This window comes from Megalobrama amblycephala, linkage group LG22 (genome assembly GCF_018812025.1).
Source record: "Megalobrama amblycephala isolate DHTTF-2021 linkage group LG22, ASM1881202v1, whole genome shotgun sequence".
In the NCBI taxonomy this organism is placed as follows: domain Eukaryota; kingdom Metazoa; phylum Chordata; class Actinopteri; order Cypriniformes; family Xenocyprididae; genus Megalobrama; species Megalobrama amblycephala.
The window spans coordinates 13,340,961-13,366,352 of record NC_063065.1 but is presented as its reverse complement, the minus strand read 5'-3'; the positions used below and the strand labels follow the sequence as shown (position 1 = coordinate 13,366,352).

General features: G+C 36.2%; 2 protein-coding genes across 6 annotated transcripts; both read left to right on the top strand.

The window, feature by feature from the left end:
* Positions 1 to 478: 478 nt before the first annotated feature.
* On the top strand, positions 479 to 11,464 carry nup58 (nucleoporin 58). 4 transcript variants are annotated; one of them, XM_048175552.1, is made up of 14 exons: positions 479 to 868; positions 1,330 to 1,487; positions 1,620 to 1,652; positions 1,846 to 2,115; positions 2,202 to 2,364; positions 2,445 to 2,510; positions 3,222 to 3,396; positions 3,480 to 3,559; positions 3,642 to 3,760; positions 3,864 to 3,946; positions 4,634 to 4,835; positions 8,996 to 9,079; positions 10,330 to 10,422; positions 10,704 to 11,464. In XM_048175552.1, the coding sequence occupies exons 1-14, from the start codon at positions 789 to 791 to the stop codon at positions 10,871 to 10,873; spliced, it is 1,776 nt and encodes a 591-aa protein (XP_048031509.1). In that variant the 5' UTR covers positions 479 to 788; the 3' UTR covers positions 10,874 to 11,464. The 4 variants fall into 4 exon arrangements, with proteins under 4 accessions (XP_048031509.1, XP_048031510.1, XP_048031512.1 ...); XM_048175553.1 differs by lacking the exon at positions 10,330 to 10,422 and having other exon boundaries at positions 480 to 868; XM_048175555.1 differs by lacking the exons at positions 10,330 to 10,422; positions 10,704 to 11,464 and adding an exon at positions 10,208 to 10,304 and having other exon boundaries at positions 480 to 868.
* Positions 11,465 to 11,878: 414 nt separating this feature from the next.
* On the top strand, positions 11,879 to 23,568 carry zdhhc20b (zinc finger DHHC-type palmitoyltransferase 20b). 2 transcript variants are annotated; one of them, XM_048175556.1, is made up of 14 exons: positions 11,879 to 12,259; positions 12,906 to 12,932; positions 14,057 to 14,151; positions 14,354 to 14,474; positions 16,168 to 16,237; positions 16,395 to 16,427; positions 16,503 to 16,623; positions 17,612 to 17,647; positions 17,837 to 17,969; positions 18,871 to 18,997; positions 20,911 to 21,003; positions 21,107 to 21,222; positions 21,309 to 21,356; positions 21,771 to 23,568. In XM_048175556.1, the coding sequence occupies exons 1-13, from the start codon at positions 12,142 to 12,144 to the stop codon at positions 21,350 to 21,352; spliced, it is 1,134 nt and encodes a 377-aa protein (XP_048031513.1). In that variant the 5' UTR covers positions 11,879 to 12,141; the 3' UTR covers positions 21,353 to 21,356; positions 21,771 to 23,568. The 2 variants fall into 2 exon arrangements, with proteins under 2 accessions (XP_048031513.1, XP_048031514.1); XM_048175557.1 differs by lacking the exon at positions 17,612 to 17,647 and having other exon boundaries at positions 11,896 to 12,259.
* Positions 23,569 to 25,392: the final 1,824 nt, after the last annotated feature.

Here is a 25,392-nt window from a genome sequence, read left to right as displayed (position 1 = left end):
TGAATCAGTGTATTGAATCATGATTCGGATCGAGTGTCAAACCGCCAAACTGCTGAAATCACGTGACTTTGGCGCTCCGAACAGCTGATTCGATACGCTGATTAATTTATGATCCGATGCTTCCTGAAGCAGTGTTTTGAAATCAGCCATCACTTTATAATTTGTTTTTTTTTATTATTTATTTATTTTTTTTATTCTCGTCGCTTCATAATATTAATATTGAACCACTGTACTCCCATGAACTGATTTAAATATGTTTTTAGTACATTAATGGATCTTGAGAGAGGAAATGTCATTGCTCCCTATGGAGGCCTCACTGAGCCATCGGATTTCATCAAAAATATCTTAATTTGTGTTCCGAAGATTAACGAAGGTCTTACGGGTGTGGAAAAACATGAGCGTGAGTAACAAATGACATTATTTTCATTTTTGGGTGAACTAACCCTTTAAAATGCTCCTGCATTGACTTTCCAAGCCAGTAGGTGGCAATACGGCGCAGCAAATAATGTTTGAACTGTACCGCAAAACCAAGGAAACAGAAGAAGAGGAGATTTTGCGCGGAAACACGGAGCAGCAACGTTTTCAATACTTAGAAACTCATAGTCGTTTAAAAAAAATAATAAAGTCTCTTGTTTAGAGTCTTTTATTTATATTTTTTCCATATGCTTCAGAATTTTTTGGTTGTCGCTTTTATTGTGCAACGTATGTCGTAAGTAGTGTGTTTTGGGCCTCCACGAGGTCGGACCCGCTTGAATCTGATAATCGAGTTTGGGGAATTTAAGTCCAGAATGTCCAGCTTTAACTTCGGCACAAGTACCCTCGGGTCCACCGCCACCGGCGGGGGCTTCTCATTTGGAGCTGCGACCAGGTATGTTGACACATCATGTCAGCTTTCAACAGTGTGCTCCGTTTAAATGAGTTATCCAGAACTTTATCCAGAACTATGTGTAAACATAAACACATGTCTAAAATCCCAGCTTAAAATATTAAAATATTAGCTGGTCAATTACAATTTGCTCTTTACAATTCAAGCTCACATTTTAGAATTGGTTTCACTGGCGTATAAAAATGTATTTACTAAATGGTTCCCTAAATGTTTTGTATAAATGTTATAATACAGTTCATGCCCCAAAAATACAAAGTTCTGTAATTAAAAATTAGTCATTGTCAACCTCTATAGTAGATGTTAGGCAGAATGAGTCATTCTTGAGTGTTCAACAAGTAATATAGATTTAGAAAAGTGTATATCTAAAATAAATATTTATATTGTTAAGATGCAGATATATTTTAATGTAATACAAATATTTTTAATGTTCTATCCTTTTCCAGCACACCTGCTGCAGGTACGGGTGGATTCACACTCGGAGGTTTTGGCACGCCAACCTCCGCTCCCGCCGCTACTAGTACCACCTCCACATTGGGATTTGGGTCCAGTTTGTTTGCACAGAAACCAACAACTGGATTCTCCTTTAACACACCTGCCTCAGGTTCCTGGCTGCTCTTATGACAAAAAATACTGATTTAATTAATATTATTCTAATTTGGCAGCTTGATTATAAATAACATTGTCATGGTTAATTCTGTTTGCTAATTCACCATCTTTTTTTTACACTTTTTAGGGGCTGCTGCATCCACTACTGGCCTTACTTTAGGTAAGCAGTTCTTCAAGAAAAAGGAGATTTAATAATTTATACATCACATTATTCCATCATTTTGTTTTTTAATATCACCTTATTCCAGTGGATTTCAACCTTTTTGACTCCAATGCCGCTCCCCAAGTTGTCCACAACAATATCTGTGAAGCTTTTTAATATCTATACACTTTTTGTTTTTGCCTGTTCTTAGGGAGTCTTACCACCTCGACTGCTGGATCCACTGGGTTCAGCCTGGGCTTTGGAAAGCCAGCGGCCTCTGCTGCACCATTCTCACTGACCACCACCACCTCTGCACCTGCAGGCACAGGCCTGACTCTGGGCTCCGTCCTCACCTCCACAGCCCCTCAGACCAGCTCCACTGGCTTCTCCCTTAACTTGGGAGGAGGAGCCACCACTTCATCTGCACCTGCCCCGGGTTTTTCCTTTAGTTCCAGTCTCTTTTCCAACCCTACCTTGACAGGTCAGTCTTTTTTTCCACCTCTGATTATATAACATTCAGTTTAAACTAGTATTTTTGCTTTTTTACTTATTTAATGTGTGTTTCAGGTTTGGGACAGTCTACATTAGGTGGACCTCTGAGTCTGGGTGGTTTAGTCTCTACCTCTGTCGCAAGCACCTCTGCCCCAGCACCCAGTCTCGGCCTGGGTGGAGTAGACTTCAGTACGTCCTCTGAAAAGAATACTGACAAGTTATCCAGCACCAGACCGGAGTAAGAACCACACCAAAATAAGCTTTTGAATCATCATAGTTTATTGTATTATTATCTTACACTGCTGTTTATCACTACAGGGACAGTAAAGCCCTCAAAGATGAAAACCTGCCTGGTCCGATCTGTCAAGATGTGGACAACTTTCAGTGAGTTCACCACTATTGCAAAGTTTAACCATCATTGAGTGAAAGTTTATCAATTGCACATGTTTTAGGTCATGTCAGTTGAAACATTCAAGCTATTTTAAACCATTCTAGCACAAAATGCGAAAGAAAACTCGATTCTGCTCAACTCATAGAGCCGGACAGACAGTGCGCGAACACTTTCTCGTCTATTTGTGCTTGAATAGACACATATATGCAAAATTGTCAAAATGCCCATCTCAGCGAGTATTCTTGTAAACACTCACTTATGGTTTATGTGAACGTAAACAATTGAGAAAGAAAACGGATGTGTATGATTATTTTGGATCTGTGCATTATCTCTTAAAGTGACACAGCCTAATATATCTGCTTCTGTCTGAATCATTAATGTTAATCAAACAACAAAATACAAAGAGAAAATCACTTTTGTAGCTTTAACAATGATTAATTGTACTTAATGTATACAGTGAAGACTATGCAGTGTTATCCTACATTTAATTATTCAATTTCTGTACCTAAATACTGTTAAGACGTACCTGAAAAAATCCGATTCACTACCCTACAAAATCAACCAAGACATTATAGAATGATTAATAATTTTCATATCGCATATCGCAGAAAAACAAAATATCACAATGTCAATTTCTTCCAATATCGTGCAGCCCTAATCACAACTTCCGTTTCATGTCAACTTTAATATCTGTTATTCCACAGGAAGTTTGTCAAGGAACAGAAGCAAGTTCAAGAAGAGATCAGCCGGATGTCGTCTAAAGCCATTCTCAAAGTGCAGGAGGACATCAAGACACTCAGACAGCTCCTCTCTGTCTGTGCTAGTGGGCTGCAGAGAAATTCGCTCTCCATAGACAAACTGAAGTTGGAAACTTCTCAGGTTAGACAAATGTCCTTCAGACCATTGCAAACAGTTCAGCTGAGCAGTGTTCAATCTTGTAATCCATCTTTTTCTTCATACAGGAGTTGAAGAATGCTGATATCGCACTTCGCACCCAGAAGACCCCTCCTGGGCTCCAACATGAAAACACAGCACCTTCTGAGTGAGTGAATCGGTGCAGTTCTACTACTGAAAGTTGCTTACCAATAATTGTCCACCAATGCATTGTCCATCTCTCCCTCCAGTTATTTCCGGTCGCTGGTGGAGCAATTTGAGGTGCAGTTACAGCAGTACCGTCAGCAGATTGAAGAACTCGAGAATCATCTGACCACCCAGAGCAGTGGCTCCCACATCACCCCTCAAGGTTTTAATTTGCGCTATGCTCTGTCAACTAAATAAAACACTTCCCTGATTCACGTTAGAAATGTAGATATCCTAGTGACTTTATTATGTCATCTATCATGTAGATTTGTCCCTGGCCATGCAGAGACTCTACCAGACGTTTGTTGCTCTTGCTGCACAGTTGCAGGGAGTTCATGAGAATGTTAAGGTAAGTTTTGAACATTTCTTATATGGGCCAATTTAAAAAAAAAAAAAGAATTATATTTAAATACATACACAGTACTGTTCAAAGGTTTGGGGTCAGTAAGATTTGTTTAATGTTTTTGAAAAAGTCTCTGCTCACCAAGGCTGCATTTGTTTGATTAAAAATTCAGGGGAAAAAACCGTAATATTGTGAAATATTATTACAATTTAAAATAAGTTTTCTGTTATGTTAATAAAAAAAAGTTTTAAAATGTAATTTATTCCTGCGTATCATTACTCCAGTCTTCAGTGTCACATGATCCTTCAGAAATCATTCTAATATAATGATTTGGTGCTCAAAAATGTCATTTATTTTCATATTTCTAAAACTTTTTTTTTTTTTTTGTGGAAACAGTGATACATTTTTTAGGAGCTTTTAGTGAATAGGAAGTACATAATTTATTTGAAATGCAAATATTTTATATCATAAATGTTTTTACTGTCATTTGTAATCAATTTAATGCTAAAAGGTATTTTTCTTTTTAAAATCATCTTTAACCCCAAACTTTTGAACAGCAGTGTATATTATACACATTCTTTAGAATAACATGCACTGAAAATTCAAGCACAGTAATTTATTAATACATTAAGATTTCATAATAGAATTGAAGCAGTATGATTGTATTTGAAAAGTGTTTTCTCTTCTCTGTAGACTCTCAAACATCAGTACCTGGGCTACAGACGAACCTTCCTCGATGACTCCACTGACGTGTTCGAGTCAAAACGTGTTGCCGGCAAGAAATGGCAGAGCTCTCCGCACGTCACCACAGGCCCCGCCCCCTTCGGCAGCGTTCCCAATGCAGCAGCCGTTGCCATGGCTGCCACTCTCACTCAGCAGCAGCAGCCGGCTCCAGGTCTGACCGCCTTCAAGTTCTAGACATCTTGACCTCTAGAATGACTGATAGAATGACAAGGGGAGGGAGGAGTAGAAAGAACAAGAGAGGGGGGGAATGTTGGAGAGGCAGACAGAGCAAAAGGATTCAAAAATAAACCGTAAATTCAGTCAGTGTCTGTTTTTGTTTTATATATTTTTAAACTTTGTCTCTATTGGAGATATGGAGCAACAGGGTTTGTTTAACATACATCATGTGACTCTACGTGTGCCAACTAGTGTGTTGTGAGGTTTTAGATGCTGACTATCTTGCCCACTTCCGTTTTCTTTCTAATCTCTTTTCCTCTCTTGAGAAAAAACAAACAAACATTAGATGTAAAGCCAGAGCATCAAATGCTATTATGATACAGCCCATAAGTTTTAACCATGGGCACATTCCGAATCAAGTAAAACTTTAGAAGGGGGTTTGCCATCTTGAGGTGGTCTGTTTGTGTTTTGGAGGGATGGGTTTTCTATTTCGAGTGGCACAGAATCTCTGATATTCCAACAGCACTAATGTAGCCACACTACACAAAGTAGCCAAACACTTTGTAGAGTAGACTCGTACCCGATACACATGGATTGAAACACTTTCACACTTATTTCCGGGTAGCTCACATTTTATAATAATCAACTAAACCTATATTCCTTCATGGAAGTTGTGAAAGTTGTTGTTTTGAAGTGCCAACATACACTTTTCTGCCAACACAATTGCTGTGGCTGAGGCTTTCTGAGCAATATGTTGTTTTTAGATGGCGATAAAAGCTGTGTAATTCTGTTAAAAAATGAACATGCTATGCAGGAAAGAGATTGTCGTACCTCAGGACAGGAACACATTTAGTTCTTTCCGTACTTTTCTCAGTTGGTGGCATCCTACTGCTAACATGCATTTTGTTAGCTGCATCCAAAACTATTCTTGAATAATGTTCATAATCAAGTAAAGCTTTTTGCATGAGCCTCCACATCTCATCTGCGATCAGTTTAAATACAGAAAACGTGCATTGTAACGTCTTGATCTGTCAGAACAGCAAGTTCTTGTTTGGTTTAGTGAAGGAAGATGATGTCAGACTGTTTTATTCCCAAATATATACATTCGCTTTCTTTTTGTGGTTGTGGTGATTTTGCATTAACTGGATTTCTATGAGGTTTGCATATGCATGTGTAGATATATATGAAGGGAGTGTGTAAGCTACTGACTCGGAGGCGCATTAAGGTCATTTACTGTATTTCATTCGACAGCTCAGTGAATATGAAACAATTTGTGTGTGTGTATTTTGTTCTTGATTGAAGGATTCTTTGCTTTGGTGACACCCTCCATCCGTCTGTAACCATGGTTGCATTTGTGGTTTCCATGGAGACTTGCTGGCAATAATAGCAGGTCGGAGGTGTGAGAGATACTGTTAGATGTTTCACTTCCAATAGCACAGAATCGATTTCTTCTGGGTTCTCAGTCTACAGAGAACAATCAAGTTAGACATTTTTGATTTCTTTTTTTTTTTTTACTAGAAATAAGTCGACAAAAGGGCTTTATCAGTGTGATCCATTAACCAAAATCGTTTGGCTAAAAAACTTGACTGTTCCTCATTCACATTTTGTCGTTTTCCCAATATATTTAGGTTTTTTTAATAGTAATACAGTATTTTTTTGGAAATGGACTGTACCTTTTGTGCCTAAGAAAGTCTAGGCTGTTGTGGGTGCTTTTGCATATTAAATAAACTGTAAATATGTAGTGCGCTAAACCAATGGCATGGCTTATTTAGTTGCACAGTGTATATACACACACAGCACCAGTTGTGAGATATATAATTTCCTGGCATTTTCTTTTAGAATTAACCCAATCACAAATGGCTATAAGACACTGCAGTGGGTCTTAGTTCACCCAAAAACTGAAAATTATATCATTAATTACTCACCCTCTTGTCGTTCAACACCCGTAACACCTTCGTTCATCTTCAGAACACAAATTAAGATGTTTTTGATAAAATCTGATTGCTCTGAATTGCCAGCAATAACACTTTTTCAATGCCCATAAAGCTACTAAAAAATTTAAAATTTCATGTGACTACAGTGGTTCAACCTTAATATTAAAAAGTGACTAGAATACTTTTTGTGCGCCAAAAATGACAAAATAGCGACTTTATTCAACAATATGTAGTGATGGGCGATTTCAAAACACTGCTTCATGAAGCTTCAAAGCTTTACGAATCTTTTGTTTTGAATCAGTGGTTCGGAGCGTGTATCAAATTGCCAGAGTCACGTGAACTATTAAAGTTTCAAAACACTTATGATGTAACAAAGCCTCGTTTACCTCATTTATCATGTGATTTTTGCGCTCTGAACTACTGATTCGAAACATAATTTGTAAAGCTTTGAAGCTTCATGAAGCAGTGTTTTGAAATCGCCCATATTGTGGAATAAAGTCGCTATTTTGTTATTTTTGGTGCACAAAAAGTATTCTCGTCACTTTTATAATATTAAGGTTGAACCACTGTACTCACATGAACGGATTTAAATGTTTTTAGTAGCTTTGTGGGCATTGAAAAAGGGACTGTTAAATATCTTAATTTGTGTTACAAAGATGAACATCGGTCTTATGGATGTGGAACGACATGAGGCTGAGTAATTAATGACTGAATTTTTATTTTTGGGTGAACTAACCCTTTAAGTTTGATAAAGATGAAAATCATACACAGACACTAGGTGTTGTTCATGTTCTCACTTTATTTAAGGGCTACGGTGTTCAAGCCTTTAGTTCAAGTGAACTTGCTGCTTTATGGGACTGTTGATGGTCCATGGTGAAGGATTGTGCCAAACTTCAGTATTCGGAACTGCAGTTTTTATGATTCTCAGCCTTTGATGGTCCAAAGCTGCTATTTCATGCTTAAATCCATCTTTCTCTACCATGGCTGTCATAACTTGTAGGTCTGAGTAATAGTAGAGGTTGAAATACCTTTTCTAACACCATTTCAAATAACCTTTCTTACTAAAGACGACTTTCTGCTTTGTGGGAATGATGTGAGAATCAGATCAGATAGTCCACCTACGGACGTCCACTACAGACCATTGCGAATCTCAGATCTTAAAGGCTTTCTTTTGCTTTTAATCGCCAATCTATTATACTAACAAATGATCTTACTGCATGTCATGGTTTTAAAAAAACGCTTTTAGGAAGTTGTGGCTTTTGTGTGTTGTGTTGGTACTTTTATCAAAGCTCTTACACAGGATGTCTGTTTATAGACATGCCTGAATCTTGGTATACGTTTCCATTCCTTGGAACACATATGGGGCTTATAATTTTGGTTGTTTACAAATAGTATCATAGTGAATTCTATAATCTAACTTATAATAATTTGATTTGTTTTGATTATGCTTGTTGATGCATATGAAATTGTGTGCCTTTTGGATACAGCATTTAGTCCTAACCATTGTTTGAAATGCATTTTTGGCACAGGTTGGCTTTAATCGTTTTGAACAGTGTTAATGCCATAGCTACTACTAGGAATCGGTTTGTCCTCAACTGTCTGTCATGTTTAATGTAATTTGAATTGACAATAAATCAGTTTTTTTAAAGAAAAGCCCTTGTCTTTGTTTCTTTTTGACTGATAAATCATTGATATTTGTCAATGAATTGGATAAAAACACTGCATTTGAGATGCTGATTTATCACATCTCTCAATTAAAAATTGAATCAAATTTAAACCAGCTAAAAGGAAACGAGACAGGAGCACATTTTACGCATTAAGTAACAGCAGATGTAGTTTAGGAAATAAGTAACTTTTATCCCAAGTTATTGATTTAGTTAATCCATCAAAATAAGAACACAAGTGCAGCTCCAAGGTAAGTAAAAGCGAAACTAGAAGCAGATTAGATTAGAAAAAAATATTGAAATTGCAAGCAGTAGCGCCTATTTTTATATTGTAGTTTGCATTTGCTCCATCATAATTAGCTGTAATTTAGATGATGCTTTTGTGTAGCTCTTATGTGTTAATTAAAAACTACACTGTGCCACTTACTTTCAGTAAGGACTGTGTCCAAAAGAAGCTGTCATCATTTTTTTTTTTAAGAGTATGCTCATTGATAATATGGATCTGATATATGAGAGTGCATGAGAGTAAGTTCCTCTGCTCTCTTTCTTTGTCCCAGGACCACAGGCGCCCCTGGGGGCCAGTTTTGGCACTCCATTTTCCTCGGGTATTGGCACTAGCATGGGCTCATCAAGCCTCGGAGGTACTTCCTGTAATATACCTCTCCTCTCCCTTTCTATCTCTATTCTTTTCACAAGTTTTTCCACTCTCAATCAATCTTAAAGAGAGAATTCACCCCAAAATTAAAATCCTTATTGTTTATTCACTGTCATGCCACACTGAATCCATATGACAAAAACAAAAAGAAAAGTAGGGGTGTAATAATATATCATGTCACAATAAATCGCAATACAAAAATGCAACAATATGTATCGTGGATAGTGACAATATGTATTGTGTATAGTTCAACCAAAATGAAAAATACTGTGTAGAGGGAAAAAAATTCAAGTTTACAGACTTTTAGTGTCAGTACTACATTATATTCAACATTATATATAGTAGTTTAATGTATAATAAATCAACGGGAGAGTATTTATGGGTCCTGATAATGCCAAATGTCTTATGTTAACAGTAAAAAAGTGGCCTACATTATGTTAAATATATCCAGTGACAGAGCACAAGCATATTCGTCTAAAATTCTGTATTTTCCGCTTCAGAATCATGAATATTGTTATTCTGGTATCAACATTGTCCTGTGCATTGGGTTACCAGCATCAACCCCCAATTTTATACTAAATTTAGCATTTTTGTATCAACAGTACATTTTTTTTGTTAACCTTTTACCATATGTCTTGGAGTATCGCAATAATATCGCATCGTGATATGTATCGAATCGTGACATGAGGGTATCGGTACACCCCTAAAGAAAAGAGATATTTTGAAAAATCTTCATGCAGGCCTTTGTCATACAATGTCTTTTCATATTGAGCATTTCTGTTAAGCTCCAAAAATAATAGAAAACACAGCATAAATCAACAAAAAAAATTGTCTGCGCACTGTTAAGTCTTCTGAAGTTGTACGATAGCTTTGTGCGAGGAGCAGGTTAAAATTTAAAGTCATTCACTGGTAATTGTGTTGTATTGCAAAAAGGGTTTTAAATTACTTGAATAAATGACAATTTTCGTTACTGAGTGGACAATTCCTTTAAAGATGTGGAACAAATAAGGACTCTTGTTTTGTCGTAATAATGCAAAGATGGTTAGGTTATATATAGGACTTGTATTTTTCACATTTTCCTTAACCATGTTTTTCCTTCATGAATTTTTTTTAGTTCATCTCAAATATAACTCATCATTCATTCCTGGCCCCATTCCCCCTGCCCTGTGACTGAGAGGTTATCTCTGGTGTATATGTAGTCGTAACACCTAAATGCCCCCCTCTGTCTCTCGGCAGCGTTTGGTAGCGGCCCTGGGTTTGGGGGCACAACAGGAGGTTTGTCGTTCGGGTTTTCCTCTAGCAAGCCATCTGGAGGGAGCCTGAGCGCAGGTGTGTTTGTTAGCACCCTCCTCCCTCTTCTCCGCTTTCATAAACACTAACCATTACTAACAGCTCCCCCTTAAATATTATCTCCCTTCCCCCTATAGAATGCATCAACATCATGCTTCTTAAGGGCAAGCACTGCATATCACAGACTCTGAAATGTTAAATTTGCATGATTTATTTAACAGCTGTTATATGGCTTGCTTAGATGCCTAATAATGCTTGTCGGTAGCAGTAAAAGTTTAGCATTTTTACCGCCTGCATTTAAAACTCTCTTTCTTTATCAGGATTTGGAACATCTAACACATCGGGCTTCAACTTTAGCAACCCAGGCATCAATGCATCAGCTGGGCTGACCTTTGGCGTTTCCAACACACAAACTCCTGGATTTGGGACAGGTGGGCCACTGCTACAGCTCAAAAAACCACCAGCCGGAAACAAGAGGGGCAAGAGATAAAACAGCAAGTTGTTATGGGGTAAAGGGAAATGTCACGAGGTAAAGATAATGTGTCTCTCAGATCTTTATTTTTATATATATATATGTGTGTGTGTGTACATACATATTTTCTCTGTTTGATGCCATTAAAGGATTTTTGAGATTTTTGTCCGGTTCTCCCTTTTACCCTTTTGACTGTGCTGTGTTCTTTTGTTTACTGTTGTCCGATTGATTGCATAAGAGCTAACGGAGCATTTTTTTTGAATACCCTTGAAGGAATTTCGATGTAGATGCTCTTGGTATTGAAGATACTTTTGAACTGTTTACCTGTGTGTCAGTGGCTTTATTTTAAACCACATGCGCTGTGATTGTAAATGTATCAGCCCATCCTATTAAGATGACCTATGTAATCGGTTTCCTGGTTAATTGTACCAAATAGATGTCAACCTGTATAAGAATGTTAAGTTTGTATACCCCATTTTTGGTTTTGTCTCTCTTTGTTACCAAATAGTGAAACAAATTTCTATACCTAAGCAGACTTTGTGCAAACAAGTATTTTTCGACTCGAAAGAAGTTTGTGTTATTAAAATAAGCGATAATGATATTGTCAAATTGAGTCACTTTTTTTTTTTTTGTATGAAAGATGCATTTGATAATTGCTGTGTGTATCAAAGGCTGTTTGTGTTGTGTGTGTGTGTGTGTGTATATATATATATATATATATGTATATATATATATATATGTGTGTGTGTGTGTGTGTGTGTGTGTGTGTGTGTGTGTGTATCTATATATATGTGTGTGTATGTTTATAAATGATGTATATATGTAGTGTAAGTTGATTTATATTTTAGCTATTTTACATAATTTAAGTATATGTGCATTTTTTAAAAAGGCAATATTCCAGCTTCTGTTTTGTCAGACTTGTTTGTTCTGAAGCTTAGCTAAAGCACCCACCATACACGCAAAAACAACGCGAAATTTACCAATCCTACTATTATAGAAATGTTATATTTATGTAGTCGTGCAGACGTTGCATGCGCGTAACCTAATCAATATTAATCATCGAGCCATTAATTCGCCAGTAGACTGACGCTGCTTAGAAACGTCTGCTTTTCAGCCAATCAGGTAGGTCTACTGGGTTAACGTCATGAATATTCATAACCCAGTCTTTGCGTAGTACTGCAAAATAGAGGCGGCGCAAAGGCGGAACCGAGCCGGCGAGGTTGAGGAACGGATGGACGGATCACATCCCTCCCTTTCCCGTCTTTTGTAGTTAAGGAAGAAGAAAGATGGCGCCTACACATGTACTGAGATGCTGCCAGAGGGGTCTGGCGTGGATTCCGGTTATATTTATTGCCTTAGTTGTGTGCTGGTCGTATTATGCATACGTGGTGGAGCTGTGTATATGTAAGTGCGCTTTATTATTCATAACAGAAGGGCACACGCCTACCGGAAGTCACTGAACTGAAACATCAATGAATGATTTGTTTACATGAACTGGCGTATTGATTTCAAACTGAAAGCAAAGCAACCAGGCGTTATGATTTTAATGTGGTTTTGAAGTGTATAGCGTGCGGTCTAACATTCGTTAGTGTTTCTAAGTTTGGTGGACGCTAGGATGACTACCTTATTTGTTTAATTTACAATTCATTTTAATGTAAATATTTATAGTATATAGCCATACAGCATTTATATTAGTATACAATATATATTTTTCTAGTGTTACAGTAGAAAACCCATAAATATTTCTTGACGCGTCCCTGTTTATACAATGTCCAGATATCAGAAATATCAGATTGTTGAGTTGCTTACTGAAATAATAGCACAAATTGTATTTTCAATTTGGACAAGATACTTATTATAAGTTTATAAGCAGACATATTCAGAAGTCCCTGACGCATAGTCTTCCGTCACATGTTCAAGTGAAGTATGTCGCGAAACCATATTTCAACAGTGTTCATAGAAGCAGCAGAAGTGTGATAAGGCAGATGTGCCATGACTCACATCTGATAAACAGTTTCTTTCTCTCTTTCTGTTTTTATATTCTCTGCAGTAACTATTCACAACACTGGCGAAAAATGTGAGTAAACCTTTTACCCAAGGAATAATGTACAATCATGATGATTCTGACTGTATATAATTCTGTGTTTTGAGAGTTATCAAAAAAATAATTGTACATTTATGCATTTGGCAGACGCTTTTATCCAAAGTGACATATATTGTATTAAGGTACACATTATATCAGTTCTTGCTAAATAAATTATTACATTTGATTTAAATGCATTTTAAATAAATAAATGTACTACATTAGATGTTAATTTGAGTTGGAAAATTTTCTATTATATAAATTAGTCATTGGTCTTGACCAAGACTCCTTAATCCATATAAAAGAGCCTTTTATGAAATCTTCTTAAAGGGTTAGTTCACCCAAAAATTTAATTTCTGTCATTAATTACTCACGCTCATGTTGTTCCAAACCCGTAAGACCTTTCTCCATCTTTGGAAAACAAATTAAGATATTTTTGATGAAATTCGAGAGCTTTCTGACCTTCCTATTATGAAGTGACGACAATTTTGTTTGTGCAAAAACAACAACTTTATTCAACAATTTCTTCTCTTTCCTGTCAGTCTTCTACACTGTTCACGTTGTAAACACAGTGCAGTGCTTCCAGGTTCTACGTCAGAATGCTGCCTGATTATTGGCCGACGCTGTACACGTGAGCACCACGACGCATGCGTGTGATGCTGATGCAGGAGCCAGCCAATAATGAGTTGACGTTCTGATGTAGAACCCGGAAGCACTGCACTGTGTTTACGACGGATTTCCTCAAAAATATCTTAATTTGTTTTCTGAAGATGAACAAAGGTCTTACGGGTTTGAAACGACATGAGGGTGAGTAATTAATGACAAAAACTTAATTTTTGGATGAACTAACCTGTTAAATTCACACAACAAATATCTATTCAGTGCATTTAAGAGTTACAGATATTTGTATGTATGTTTATAAAGGTGCAAAGTCACTTTGGCACAGTTGTCAGGCTATAACGGCTTCATTCGGTCCATGCTTGTGCTGACTGTGGGCCCTCCGTACAGTCAGACTGCATCAGTAATCACAAATGACTGATTTATACTCTGACTGTTTCTGGCAGGCTGCAGGCTCATGCAGTCTTGTTGTTAATGACTGTACACTCTGTTCCTTTCAGTCATCTACCTGGTGGTGTTTCACCTGTCATTCGTCATGTTTGTATGGTCGTACTGGAAAACCATCTTTACAAGACCAGCAAACCCTTCCAAAGAGGTACAGCAAGTATAAGCAAACAGATATTAACATATTAACATCATGTGTTTATTCAGCCATTATGAATAAATGCACACAATATTTATTTGTTTCCATGGAGTGAGTGTTTTTTTGTGTATCGTTTCACACACTATTGTTGTTCAAATGGAATATGCTGCTGATTTGTCACACAATGAGCTGATTGTTTTGAATTGTGTCTTAGTTCTGTCTACCCAAATCTGAGAAGGAACAGTATGAGAAGGAACAGCGTCCAGAAACTCAGCAGGAGATCCTGAAGAGAGTGGCCACCAGTCTGCCCCTCTACACCCGCACTGGGGCAGGAGGTTAGAGACTGACTTTACACCCTCAAACACATAGAATGCTTAATAGAATATGACTCACTAGCTTGTACCTCAAGGGCATGAGTACTAGATTTTGTCTCTTCGTTTTTTCTTATTTTTTTAAATTTTATTTTCTATCTATCTAGTCAGTCAAGTGCCTATCCTCTACTTTCCCACATCATTTTATCATATTTGGGGGTTGTTTGTTGGTTGTTTGCTCATTCAAAGCTACTTTAACCCTTGTGCATCAAAAAAAAAGTTACACATAGGTGCAAAATGGACAAAAATGTCCATGCCAAAAAACTGTCATAGAAATATTATATATTCATATTTTTTTCCACTTTCACTGACAGTTTTTTTTTTTTTTTTTTTTTTTTTGTCAGCATCTCTTCTATTCATAATTACCAAACATTCATTCATTTTCAGAATTGTAATGCTTTACAAATCAGTTTCTTTACATCCTCAGCTTCTAATGCACCTCACTGTCAGTGGGCAACACTAGCTTCAGAGCTTCCTCTGCTGAGTAACGTCTCCTCATCTTGCAAACAATGAAATGATCAGCCCCTCAAGCACCACATATTTATAGGTTTGGCTGTGAGAACACCTGTGTGAACTCAAACTTTGTATAAAATCTACCAGACTAAACAATCAGCGTTTTCTTGTGGTGAAAACTAAAACAATGTGTTTAGGGGCTTCTGAACTTTTACTTCAAATTCAAGCGCACCTTTTATCTCCGTACAAAAACAATAACAAGTGAAAAAGTGCAATCAATGGTTAAGATGCGTGTTTGGTCTAACCTTCTTTGACCTTTTTCATAGTTTTCACATGGCCCTATGACCCTGCCAAGGGTCTGACTCATACATGGAGTGGGATTTTTGATTGCCAGTACAATATAATTTCTTTCAAACTAATTACGCACATTAAATTTTCAGTAAACGCATGCAAACTACACTCTGACATCCTTACCAACATACCCACACAATTATAGCTGCATTATTTTTCAAATTGACTCTATAATATGCATAAGCAGAAAACACAAATAAAACGAGTATTTCTTTTATATGCCAAATTTGAAAATATGGCACAATCTAGTAAAAAATGGTAAAAATGTAAAATTTGAAGCCTTGCCGATAGAATGAATGCCTATTTGCAAATATTGTATCATTTTATAGTCAAATGGCCCTGGGTTAAAAAATTGCAGTTAATGGGTTTCAATGTGGACATTTTTGTCCTTAAGGTCCTGAGTGTGAATATTTTTTGTACGGAGGGTAAATTTTTTTTTTTTTAAGGAAATGAGGGTAAAATATTAAAATTCCAATAAAAATAAACACCTGAGCCAAAATTCATGTAGTTGGCATTAATAAAGGCACACTTATAACAAAAAACAAAACTGAAATGGACAAAAATGTCCATAAGGTTGCACAAGGGTTAAGACCATCTCTGGCTCACTCTGCAGATATAAACCCCTCTGAATCCATCTTTTAATATTATTATCTATGTATTGTTATTTTTATTATTATTTATTCATTATTATTTTGTTATTACCTATTTATTATTACTTTTTTTTTATTAACTTATTTCTACCTTTTGTTGTTTCTACCGGTTTTAACCTGGAATTTGCCATAAAAAAACAGAAACTGGCATGATTTTTTTTTTTTTTTTTTTTTTTTTTTTTTTTTTTCTCCTCTTCTTGTAGCTGTCCGGTACTGTGACCGCTGCCAGGTCATCAAGCCAGACAGATGTCATCACTGTTCTGCGTGTGACATGTAAGTTACTGTAGTGTCTCATGGTCAGTTCTTATTAAGTTCCATTCCATTTAAGTTCCATTTCACTTTTAATTTGTGTCATTTTAGCGACTTGATATTCCATATTTTCTTGTAAGGCCTTTACTCTCTTCTAAATGCTTGTTTTTATTACTTACAGGTGTGTACTAAAGATGGATCATCACTGTCCCTGGTGAGTGAGATACAAGTTGTTGGCACTGAAATTGAATTTGCTGCTCACATCTCTCTTTCCCTCCGTTATCCATAGGGTGAATAACTGTGTGGGTTTCTCCAACTACAAGTTCTTCATCCTGTTCCTGACCTACTCGCTTGTTTACTGTTTGTTCATCGCAGCTTCTGTCCTCCAATACTTCATAAAGTTCTGGACAGTGAGTAGATCCCTCACCTTTCATCATACTCATTTGAGTACCTTTCTTCCTTGTACAATGTAATTTTTCATTGTCGTATTGTGTCATATGCAGGTCATAATGTGTTATATAGATATGTGATCTGTCAGTATTTCCTCCATGAGCTAGTCATGCATCTGTTTATTTCCCATCTACCACCCTTGTCCACTCCTTCACCCTCATTCTACCGTTATGCTGTCCTTTCTGTTTCATTTGTTTGTTTTACTTGCACTACACAGTTCAAAAGATTTTTTTTTTAAAGAATTTAATACTTTTATTCAGCATGGATGCATCAAATTGATCAAAAGTGACATTTGTTAAAAAAAAGCGCTGTTCTTCTGAACTTTCTATTAATCAAATTCCTAAAAATAAAAATGTATTAGGGTTTCCACAGAAATATTAAGCAGCACAACATTGATTATAATAAGAAATATTTCTTGAGCAGCAAATCAGCATATTAGAATGATTTCTGAAGGATCATGTGATACTGAACACTGGAGTAAAGATGCTGAAAATTCAGCTTTGCATCACAAGAATAAAAAATTACATTTAAAATTGTAATAATATTTCACAATATTACTGTTTCTGCTGTATTCAAATAAATGCAGCCTTGGATCATGTGACACTGAAGACTGGAGTAATGATGCTGACGATAAATTACATTTTAAAATATATTCTAATAGAAAATAGTTATTTTAAATTGCCATAATATTTCACAATATTACAGATTTTATAATATTTTTGAGCATTAGGCACTTACCAACCACAAACTTTTGAATGATATTCTAAATCATAGTTCCTTCTTTTATAACATAAAAAAAATCTTACCAATCCCAAACTTTTGAACAGTAGTGTATGTGTTTCGACAAGCACTTGTTTGCTTCTTAATTCCCTTGTCACCTGTGTCTCAGCTTTTGCTCTCCTGCTGTGTTCTTCCTGCGTCTAACAGTCTGTCTCTGTTTGCACTAAGCTTTGTCGGAGGAAATCGGCAGAGAATTGTCCAAAGGTAATCCCTCACAGTGTTTAGTAAACGTGTCGGTGTTAGTGCATTGAGTTACGTTGACTGTTTTTTGTCGTTTTAACCCTGTGACCCTAACGTACCCGTCAGGTTGTGTCGGAGTGACATGTTGCCCATGTCTTGCTCACTGTTGATCTTTGTCTCACAGCTCTCCTTTCTCTCTCCCCCCTCTCTCAGAGTGACCTGCCAGAGTCTCACGCCAAATTCCATGTCTTGTTTCTCTTTTTTGTGGCGGCCATGTTCTGCATCAGCATTCTTTCACTCTTCACTTACCACTTGTGGCTTGTGGGAAAAAACAGGTCCACCATAGGTAACACACCTGACCATACTCACTTCTCTGTATCTTTGTCTACATGTACTGTGTAGATAGATTCATTTTTCTAACAAAGCTCTCATGCCTGTAGACAACTTGCTCACTAGTTGCCATAGCAACAACATTAGGCCTGCTGTGCACAATCAAAACCTTGTTTAGTTTTATTTTGGTAAACTGGTCAGTCAAATTTCCATGTGTTTACCAAATCAATCGAGCAGACATTGAAGCAATTTTCTGCTTGTTTTCCCATCAGCCCATGTAATTTAGTTTGAAAAAAACATAAATGCACTCAGTTTCAGTTTCAAGAGCTCAGTGATTTCATGTTGTGATTTGTCATGCATTTACTCTGCGTTCAAAAGTTTGGAATCGGTAACATTTTTAAAATGTTTTTGAAAGAAGTCATATGCTCAACAAGGCTGCATTTATTTGATCAAAAATACAGTAATATTGTGAAATATTATTACAATTTAAAATAACTGTTTTCTATTTTAACACATTTTAAAATATAATTTATTCCTGTGATGCAAAGTAGAATTTTCAGCATCATTACTCCAGTCTTCAGAGTCACATGATCCTTCAGGAATCATTCTAATATGCTGATTTGCTGTTCAAGAAACATTTCTTATTATTATCAATGTTGAAAACAGTGGTGCTGCTTAATATTTCTGTGAAAATGATCAATATTTTCAGGATTCTTCGATGAATAGAAAGTTCAAAAGAACAACATTTATTTGAAATAAAATCTTTTGTAACATTTCAAATTGATCACTTTTGAGCAATTTAATGCATCCTTGCTAAATAAAAGTAATAATTTCTTAAAAAAAAAAAAAAAAACCTTACTGACCACAAACTTTTGAACGGCATTTAAACCCTCTTCTGGATTGTTCTTTATGTTCAGAAGCGTTCAGAGCCCCAGTCTTCAGAAACGGCCCTGATAAAAATGGATTTTCCCTGGGCTTCAGCAAGAACATTGCTCAGGTGTTTGGGGACCAGAAGAAGTACTGGCTACTTCCTGTCTTTACCAGGTGAATTTGAAAACTCTTTATTATTAAAGCATGTTTTATTAGATTGTGCTGGTTTTAACCCTGTGAGAAACCTTTTTTATTCAGTTTACTCTTTTGAAGAAATTAAAGGTGCCATTGAACATTTTTTTACAAGATGTAATAGAAGTCTAAGGTGTCCCCTGAATGTGTCTGTGAAGTTTCAGCTCAAAATACCCCATAGATTTGTTTTTATTAATTTTTTTAACTGCCTATTTTGAGGCATAATTAGAAATGCGCCAATTCATGCTGCGGCCCCTTTAAATCGCGTGCTCTCCGCCCCCTCCTGAGCTCTCAACTCTATTACTGCATAAACAGTTCAAACAGCTAATATAACCCTCAAAATGGATCTTTACAAAGTGTTCGTCATGCAGCATGTCTAATCGCGTAAGTACAGTGTTTATTTGGATGCTTACATTTGATTCTGAATGAGTTTGATTGTGCTCCGTGGCTAACGGCTAATGCTACACTGTTGGAGAGATTTATAAAGAATGAAGTTGTTTTTATGCATTATACAGACTGCACGTGTTTAATAATGAAAATAACGACAGTCTTGTCTCCGTGAATACAGTAAGAAACGATGGTAACTTTAAGTACATTTAACAGTACATTAGCAACATGCTAACGAAACATTTAGAAAGACAATTTACAAATATCACTAAAAATATCATGTTATCATGGATCATGTCAGTTATTATTGCTCCATCTGCCATTTTTCGCTGTTGTTCTTGCTTGCTTACCTAGTCTGATAATTCAGCTGTGCACAGATCCAGACGTTAATACTGGCTGCCCTTGTGTAATGCCTCGATCATGGGCTGGCATATGCAAATATTGGGGGCGTGCACCCTGACTGTTACGTAACAGTCGGTGTTATGTTGAGATTCGCCTGCTTTTCGGCGGTCTTTTAAACAAATGAGATTTATATAATAAGGAGGAAACAATGGAGTTTGAGACTCACTGTATGTCGTTTCCATGTACTGAACTCTTGTTATTCAACTATGCCGAGGTAAATTCAATTTTAAATTCGATGGCACCTTTAACAAAGTTAAACCAAATACAGTTTTAACATTTTTAGCAAAAATAAATTGTAAAAACCTTATATAGTTTTACCATAAATTTTTCTCGCATGGCATTAAAAAAAAACAAAAAAAAAAACAGGTAAATTGAATATTAATGTTTTTATTAGTGCTGCTTTCTAAGGCAATATTTTGGCTCATACTTATAGCAACACCACTCTGAATAACTTACCAACCACATAACAACGCCCTGGTAACCACTTACAACAGCCTAGCATCATACACTAATATTCAAAAGTTTTTCAAAATTCTTTTGTTGTTGTTTTTTTAAGGTGGTACATTTATTCAGCAGGGACTGGTTAAATTAATCTAAAGTGACAGTAAAGACACATATAATGTTACAAAAAAATTCTATTTCAATTAAATGCTGTTCTTTTTAAATTTAATTTTATCAAAGAATCCTGAATAAAATACATATACAGTGTCCACAAAAATATTAAGCAAGACAGCTTTTTTTTAAACATTGAAAATAATCATAAATGTTTCTTGAGCACCAAATCAGCATATTAGAATGATTTCTGAAGGATCATGTGACACTGAAGACTGGAGTAATGATGCAGATGATAAATTACATTTTAAAATATATTCAAATAGAAAATAGTTATTTTACTACAATATTACAGATTTCACTATATTTTTGAGTATTAGGCACTTATCAGCCACAAAATGTTGAATGGTACTCTAAATCATAGTTCTGCATGGTCAAACACCACACTGCCCTCCAAAAATCTAGTTCAGTGCTGTTATATTTGACTTGTAGAAATGAGATAAAGCATGTATAAAAATATGCATTTAAATATATATATATTTTTTCTGTTATAGTCAAGGAGACGGACTTTCTTTTCCTACACGGTTGGTTACTATTGATCCAGAGCAGCCCACTGAATGTCTCCAGCCTGGCGTGTTGGATAAAGGGTGAGGTTCTGTTTCATCTCTCGCCACTAAGGGGCAGTGTTTGTGGAAAACCAACCAAAAAGAGATGAATAGCAGTAACTCTCAGTGTGGTTCATTCCCACAGTGCTGTAGAAGGACCTGCTGAGCAAACCAGCCCTGTCAGTGAATCCCAAAACCGTCTTCTAGCTAACGATTACCACAGTGAAGATGAACACAAAGAGACAGACATCTTAAAGTCTGGTACGTTTCATATTTTGCTCCATTCTAGCAGGCCTAAGTGGAAATTTTTTTTTTTTTTTGAGAATATTCTTATTCTTGCCTTTCAGATGAAAGTGAGGCCATCACTATCTCCATTGAGAGCGAGTCATAGCCAGGTAAGGTTATTTCATACTAAGCATCGTTTGTATATGTATGTAATATATGCAATATATATACTACACTACAGTTTAAAAGTTTAGTGTCAAACCAAAGACGATAACATCTGAGAATCCTGAACAAAGATATATCACAGTTTACATAAAAATTTTAAGCAGCACAACTGTTTTCAACATTGATAATTGTAAGAAATGTTTCTTGTGCAACAAATCAGCATATTATAATGATTTCTGAAGGATCATGTGACACTGAAGACTGCAGTAATGATGCTGAGGAATAAACTACATTTGAAAATGTATTCAAATACAAAACAATATTTCACAATATTACTGTTTTTACTGTATTTTTGATCAAATAAATGCAGCCTTGATAAGCATAAGTTATTAACCTTCTGATGTCATTTCCTTCTCTAGGACTGAAACTGGTGAGAGCTGAGTCCTCAGTGGTCTCGTGCCTTTGACTCCCAGTACTGTTGAGGAGAATCACAGCCATCAAAGCTGATGCCTTAAACAGCTCCTTTTCTCTGAAAGCTCCTGAACTCTTTCCATTGCCCATCGCTTACGGAGCCTCCCAAATCTGACCTGTACATCAAGTCTATAAAATGACTCCCAGTCCCCGTTCAACTATAGTAGCTGCACTCTTTTAACAAAGAGATTTACACGCATGTCCATCGTTTTTTGCACAGTAAACTGTTTGGTTGCTCAGGCCTGCACAGACCCCTGAAGACATGCAGACTTCACCTGCATTCATTTTTGAAGCAGTTCCCCAAGTGTTTACCAGGAAATGCACCACATCTGGTACCAACTGCTGTTTACGTGAGGGGAAGGTGGAATTTTTTTTCTTTCTGGATCTGTACCAAGTGAACAGTCTGACCGATCTGGAATCCCGTGTGCCACAGAGTGTCGCCGGCTTCAGAGTTAATGGACACGATGGCTCATTCGCACTTTTAAATTCATTACTACAGAGGTTTTTTTGGAATATTATACTTTTTTTAAAACTTCATTGACATTCTTCTAAGATATAAACACACACGTGTTCACAAAGTGCAACGGAGTGTGACCAGGCAGAGGACGCCTACAAAAGACCCTTGTGTATTATTAAGCTGCTCCACTTGTGTGGTGACTTTTTTTTTTTTTTTTTTGTCATTCTTGAGATGATTCTGGTGTGAAATGTTGTGCACACGTCGGCCACTTTACGTATGCCAAATAAAGGGCTTAATACCAGAGCTCTGAACTCTAAAGGAGTGTTTACAAAATGTCAGTAATACCTCTCTGCTCTTGCAGTGTAGCCAGTGTCACCTTGGAAACCAAATGAAAATCTTTGTAGGTTCCTCCTGCAGTATCAGAACTGGCCAGCAGGCGGCATTTACACTGCTTGACGTTGTATTGGTTGTATTGCGCGATCAATTGGTATTGTATCACCAGATTTTTTTTTGTTGTCTCAGTACTCATTTAAATTATGTTTCATTTTATTTTATACATAAGCATTGTGAATAGCTCTTCTGTAGATTCAAAATGCATATTTTTTAGTCATTTTTGCAAAGCGGTAAAAGTGAAACGTTCATTTTGTGTATTTATATTTGTCGCAAGTTATCATTTATTAACTTTGGTCCAGCGTGGAATAATAATTGTGCCCGTCAGCCGTGACTGTAGCGTGAGCTAACGTGGAAATGATGTGTGGAAATCCAGATGTGTTTATGTATCACAGTGATTGCTTCGTTTGTGTTCTGACGTAGCCTATCTAAAGAAATGCCTTGACAAATCAAGACATTCACTGTTCTGGGGTGTTTGTTGTAGATGAGGGTGAAACCAGTAAAAAATAGACAAAATAACTCCGTACAGAAAAACAAAGCAGCCAGTCCAGTCATGAATTTAGAGGGTTCTATATTTATACGCCCACAGCATTTATGGAAAAATGTACTGTCTCAAATCTGACCTTGAATGGCTTTTAAGCATTACCAGATGATGGTTTTTGTTTCTTAAGAGATCTTTGATTGTTTACATGCAGAGAAAATCTTAAGTCTGTCATCACTTTTACCATCAGGACCACACATTGAAGATTGCAGCTAGTAATGTTTTATGTGAAATGGTGTACCTGTTTTGTGGTGTTAAGGAATGCCTATGGTTGTACAGAATGGTTTAGAGATTGTTTTTGTCTTTCTTATATGAATTACACAGACTTGATTAAATAAAAAAGATGTTTTATGGTGTATCTCAGTTCTGTTTTAAAGGGTTAATTCACCTAAAAATGAAATTATTTACTCACCATCATGTCATTCCAAACCTGTAATTCGTTCATCTTTGAAACGCAAATGAAGATGTTTTTAATAAAATCTGAGAGATTCCTGTCCCTCCATTTACAGTTCACGCAACTACCACTTTGGCGCTTCAAAAACTTCATGAAGGGATTGTAAAACTAATCTATAAATTGAGCAGTTTAGTCCAAATTTCGATGAACAGACTGAATTTAGGCTTTCATTCACATATAAACATTGATCAGCGAACATAAACAGAAACTCAAATGTACCTGCTTGATGCGCGAGAACAAAACTCAAATGTGCTTCGTAACATGCGAAAAGCCTAAATTAAATTTGTTCATCATATAAAGTGATTGTGTCTCTTCAGAAAATTTGGACTAAACCACTTAATTCATATGGATTCGTTTTACGATCTCTTTATGAACTTTTTGAAGCTTAAAAGTGTTAGTTGCGTAGCTGTCTTTGGAGGGACAGAAATTTCTCAGATTTTATTAAAAAGATCTGCATTTGTGTTCTGAAAATAAACAAAAGTCTTACAGGTTTGGAACGACATTTCATTTATGGGTGAACTATCCCTTTAAAGCATGGCCCTAAAACCATTTTTTACAGCAAAACATTTTTTGTTGCCTTTCATTACATTTTATATTTTATTAATTAGTAAAAAGTAAACATGAAGCCATACTGAAATTAATATAGAATATTTGTTGGTGTCTTTTTACCATTTTCTTTATTTCTGTTTACAATCTGATACTGAGGCATGGTGCTTCAATGCATGTCAGCTACATATTTGATCTACTGATGTGCAAGTCTGGATTACATGTTTTAAAATGCATATGGTACAGATTATGTAAAAAGAAATACATATTTTTTAATTTTGACATGGATATTTTGTGAACAAAGTACATGCTTATATGTAACAAGTAACAATAAATGTCAATTTTTTTAAAAACGAAAACAAACAAAACTAATTGTGTTTCTGCAACATTTATACTGGACAGGTTTGACTTGTGAGGTCCAAAAATGTCCTTACTAGTAAAACCCGTCGAACACTAATGAGTCGGACCTCGCTAGTTAAAAATACTCTGCCAAATCATGATTCTATATAAATAGTGTTATGTTTAGAGGTATGAGTCTGGTTAGGCCATAGAAAATGTAATTAATCTGATAGAAAAACAATGGAAGTTTATGAAATGTCCTCATTAATATAGTCAAATGTGGGTTAGTGTGTTTTTTCTTTGATCTTTACACTATTGGAGCGAGGACAAAGAGAGTAAAGTGAGGACAATTTGGCTGGTCCTCACTTTCTGAGAAGCCTTTAAAGGCCTGTTTGAGGGTCAAGACTTGGTTTTAGGGATAAGGTTATATTTAGGTTAAGGGTTCGGGTTAGGCATACAGTGGGTACGGAAAGTATTCAGACCCCCTTAAATTTTTCACTCTTTGTTATATTGCAGCCATTTGCTAAAATCATTTAAGTTCTTTTTTTTCCTCATTAATGTACACACAGCACCCCATATTGGCAGAAAAACACAGAATTGTTGACATTTTTGCAGATTTATTAAAAAAGAAAAATTGAAATATCACATGGTCCTATGTATTCAGACCCTTTGCTCAGTATTTAGTAGAAGCACCCTTTTGATCTAATACAGCCATGAGTCTTTTTGGGAAAGATGCAACAAGTTTTTCACACCTGGATTTGGGGATCCTCTGCCATTCCTCCTTCCAGATCCTCTCCAGTTCTGTCAGGTTGGATGGTAAATGTTGGTGGACAGCCATTTTTA